The sequence below is a fragment of the Alnus glutinosa genome, chromosome 12 (assembly GCF_958979055.1).
Source record: "Alnus glutinosa chromosome 12, dhAlnGlut1.1, whole genome shotgun sequence".
NCBI classification, from domain to species: Eukaryota; Viridiplantae; Streptophyta; class Magnoliopsida; order Fagales; family Betulaceae; genus Alnus; species Alnus glutinosa.
This window is the reverse complement of record NC_084897.1, coordinates 23,364,935-23,369,176: the sequence shown is the minus strand read 5'-3', so window position 1 is coordinate 23,369,176 and position 4,242 is coordinate 23,364,935. Positions and strand designations below refer to the sequence as shown.

Sequence of the window (4,242 nt, the reverse complement as noted above, 5' to 3'; positions counted from 1 at the left end):
CTAATCCTCAACCAATGAAATGCTTAAAGTCTATATGGTTCTTCCTAACATGCATGATATGAGCGCGTAATGGGCGTCAACCATTACGACGACCTCGACGTGAAAACACTTTTGTTAAGACGTAGTTATAAAGCACATAGTTTTACATTAATCTACTCCACGTAAAGATTAGTCTATAATTGAAAAATGTTTACACTACGAAATGTGTGGAGTGATTAATGCTCCCTAGCTTACTACTGTACAACACATTCTAATAAGTATACACAATACATGAAAACTCTAAGTAGACCACAATGATAAGATATCTAGTTTCACACCAAACCATTTCACATAAAGTTTAAACTACAATTGAAAAACATTTTATACTACCAAAGGTGTGAAATGATTGGTGTTCCCTAGCATATCCTATAAGGTGACTCTAATGAGAAATCACACATCATGTCAAATAGCATCATTGCACAAGACATCATTCTCTTTCAAAAATGTTGATTTTATTCATGAATCTAAGAAAACTCATAGACAAGCCTAACTCTTTTTCATGAATAATTAGATTGGAATCTTGAAGACAAAACCTTTTAGCATGGGTTTTGAAATCCTCTAGCCTTACACAATCATCAAACATATCAAGAAAAACTCAAGAACATCAAGAACACTTCATAGTTTTTGGAGAGGATTTGAATCAAACCCTAAGAATTAAGTTAGCTAAACATGAAGTAAACTAATTAATCTAAGTATGAAATTAAAGGAAAATAGTAAAAGAACAAACTAAAATTGAACTAAAATAGTAGATTAAAACTTAAAAAATTCGGATTACAAGCAAAGAAATAAAACCTAAGCTAGAACATAAAGAACAAAGAGGAAAAAGAAGAAGAAATTGCTCTATGGGACTAAGCCCAAAAAATGTGTATTAAAGGAATTACAAAACACTAAAAATTGAGTGATACACCTGAGCAAATCCGAAATTCCCAAAAGATGCATGTCTAAACCTAAATCTCTAATCTCATATATATAGAGAATTTGATTTACAAAAGACCATCAAGGATTAATTCTAGCCAAGTATTCAGAGTTGGTCGGTGTCCATTTCTGTCCACAAAATCCAACTTATGATTTGAATTGCATAAAGAATTCAAAAGATCTTGAAATATCTGATCTTCTGGAAAACGGAAAATTCGATCGATCGATTATAAAGTCGATCGATTTAACTTTCGATCGATCTAATTTTATTTCGATCGATCTAAATTTCGATCGATCTCATTTAAAGTCGATCGATCTAATTGCCTTAGCCAATTCTTCAGGTCCCAGGAACAATCTCGAACTCTGAAAATGACTAAAATACCCTTGATGTATTTCCAAGCCTAATTCAAGTGTTTTGAATTAGATTTCAATTAAGACCTGAAAATAAGACAAAACACAAAAACTACAACAACACGTTATACATACAACAAAAACTAGGTTTAACAAATGTAAATTAAGGGGTCTTGAATCGAATAATTCAAGACTTATCAATAAAGATGAAAAATTATTGTTTTAGATGCTACATAAAGGTGAAATGGGGCAAATTACCCACCTTCCCGATTACCGTTGGTTTTTTATACTATGCTTCGATAATGATGACTTTTTTCACACCCCTAGTTATAGCATTCTAAAGAAATTGCTATAGATTGTAAAATAAATTGCTGAAGATTTGCTACAAAGGTGGTAATGAATGAATTTTATTTTAGGAAAGATTATCCTTGAGCATAATTAAAAAAGATGTCAAAGTTTTTTTTTTAACCTTTACCTTTTCCTAATAAACGGATTACTTTTACCTCTCTTTTTTCTTGGCTTTTAGTTGTAGGTACAAGTACAACATGATGGAGTAAATGGACCACCTAAGATATATAGGCCGAGCTTTTGCTTTGGTTCATCAGTTGAAAGTCGGTAGAGATTTCTGCATGTGTGTTTGAAAAACATGGACATAGAGAACAAGAACATCCTTTTCACAGTTATACTTTATGCAGAAACTTTATTGGCACGTACTGTGCCTACAGAATACAGACACGTATAGCCCACAAGAAGGTTTGACTTTTTCCCTCCCCCGGAGCTAACTTAAAGCTTCGTCGACATATACACTAATACACGTACACAAGAGTAAGAGGCCAAATATAACACATATATCCCCCGGCTTTTGTACCATCCAAATTTGAATGACTCTCATGATCACACAATTAGCGTACAAGCTAGGACATGTACGTGAGGCTTATAATACATGGACGGTTTGGTTGGTTTGCCATTTAGAAGCCGAGAGCACACTCCGGCGGGCTCACCGGAAACCTAGATTTATCGGTGCAGTAGTCGTAGACCATGTGGTTTATGCGAACCCATCTATACTTTCTTGCTTGGAGGGCAGTGAGTAATTGATAGGCGTTTCCCTCCCACCAGTTGCTGGGGTTGGAGGCACAGTTCGCCGGGCCCGGCACCGGGCATCCGTCGATGTCAAAGTCCTTGTAATAAGCATAGAAAGGTGCTTTGCTCCAATCAATCTTCTCCAGCCCGCCTCTCGTAGCCCAGTTGTCGGCTTCCCATAATGTGGAATAGACCCCCATGGACTGAAATTTCGGGTAGGGGATTCCTTTGGCTTCGTTGTTCTTGTAAACTCTAACGGGCACATCATCCACATAGAAGCTGCAGTACACCGACAATATCATTACAAACAACTATTATTAATTTCACCTAGTAATAATAATAATAATAATAAACTATTTAATATATTCTTACACGACTGTTATTAGTAAAAATTAAAATTAATCATTGAAATCAGTGTCACATCATTATAATTTTATATTAATTATACAACATTACTCTAGTATGAAATTGACACGTGGGACATGCTTAATTCTGAAACTGTTAACTTACACAATTTGACGGTGGTTCCATAGAATTGTGTAAGTGTGGAAGTCAGCAGAAGGATCAAACCAAAGGTTGATTCTTTGCTCCCTATCACCCTTCCCATGAGCGTAGATATTGGTCTGGACAGTGTACGGTTGCCCTGTTCGATTCCCCAAGAACTCGAAGTCCAGCTCGTCACGAACAGCGTCGGTGTTTGAATTCATCTGACACACAATTAATTCAGAGCAGACAAATTGAATACCGGCCAATTAAGAGGAAGAGAAAAATTTCGAGTACTGTACAGTGTGTACACGTAACGTTAACGTACATAGAAGGCGGTGACAGTTCCGGCAGAGTCCCCGGCAATCAGCTTAATCTTCATGCTGACACGCCCGAACAAGTACTGCCTCTTGGAAGAAAACCCACATCCTGAAACGCAACAATTTTATATATAGTTCTTTCATTTCTGTGTGATCATAGTCCAATTAAATTAAGCCTTTTTTTTTTTTTTTGGATGAATAAATTAAGCCTTTTTTTTCAATACTAAATAACCAAAAAGATATGTGACCCCACGAAAAGCGAGCGGTACCAGAATTTCGGTCAAGAACGAGCTGGATGGCCTTCCCTCCGTCGATCTGCTTGATATGGGAATCAGACCACGTGACGTGGAAGTCTTCAAGAAAAGTGGCGGGTCTTCCCGTGGTGGGGAAAGGGAGAGCAAACGCAAGCATAAAGAGTGAAAGAGAAGCAATAGCGTTTCTCAAGGTAGGATACATATATATGGCCATGGTTGGTTGGTTTCGAAAGAAAGATAAGAGAATGGTTTCTTTTTTCGAATATGATTTAGAAGAGGAGTTGGGGGGGGGAGCTAGTATATATAGGAGTGATAGCTAGTAAGGGGAAGATAATCACGATAAAAGATTAAGACTGCTGCATTTAGAGAGAGGAAAGCGCCATTAACAGCTTTAGCTTTCCATACAGCTAATCGCAAGCCGTCGTTAGGCCCTACCCAACTGTTTGTAGTTTCTTTCGCGCCTCTTCTTTTATCGTCTGCCTCATGATTTTCTTCATCTCCTTATTGACTCTCTTCATTATACATTGAATTAAAAGTAATTAATTAATGTCCATCTAACTACTCTTTTGTGGACGTCAAAATTGCCTAACTCTTCTCCAATTATTCCCATGATATTCCCATGATTGTGATTTTCGAGCAAGCACGTACGATCGATGCCATATATTTTACTTGCACCTAACTCCATGGGATAGGCTCTCTCTCTCTCTCTCTCTCTCTCTCTCTAAATGTAAAATCAGTTGCAATTAGCTTCTTCTGACATTAAAATGAATTTAGAGGTCGGTCTTTAGGTAGGCTAAAAA

At 36.9% G+C, this 4,242-nt stretch overlaps 1 protein-coding gene across 1 annotated transcript; it reads right to left on the bottom strand.

Annotated features, from left to right (window-relative positions):
* Positions 1-1,958: 1,958 nt before the first annotated feature.
* On the bottom strand, positions 1,959-3,724 carry LOC133851995 (probable xyloglucan endotransglucosylase/hydrolase protein 7). Its single transcript, XM_062288644.1, has 4 exons — positions 3,458-3,724; positions 3,197-3,297; positions 2,896-3,092; positions 1,959-2,664 (listed from the first exon to the last, which is right to left on the bottom strand). The coding sequence occupies exons 1-4, from the start codon at positions 3,654-3,656 to the stop codon at positions 2,274-2,276; spliced, it is 888 nt and encodes a 295-aa protein (XP_062144628.1). The 5' UTR covers positions 3,657-3,724; the 3' UTR covers positions 1,959-2,273.
* Positions 3,725-4,242: the final 518 nt, after the last annotated feature.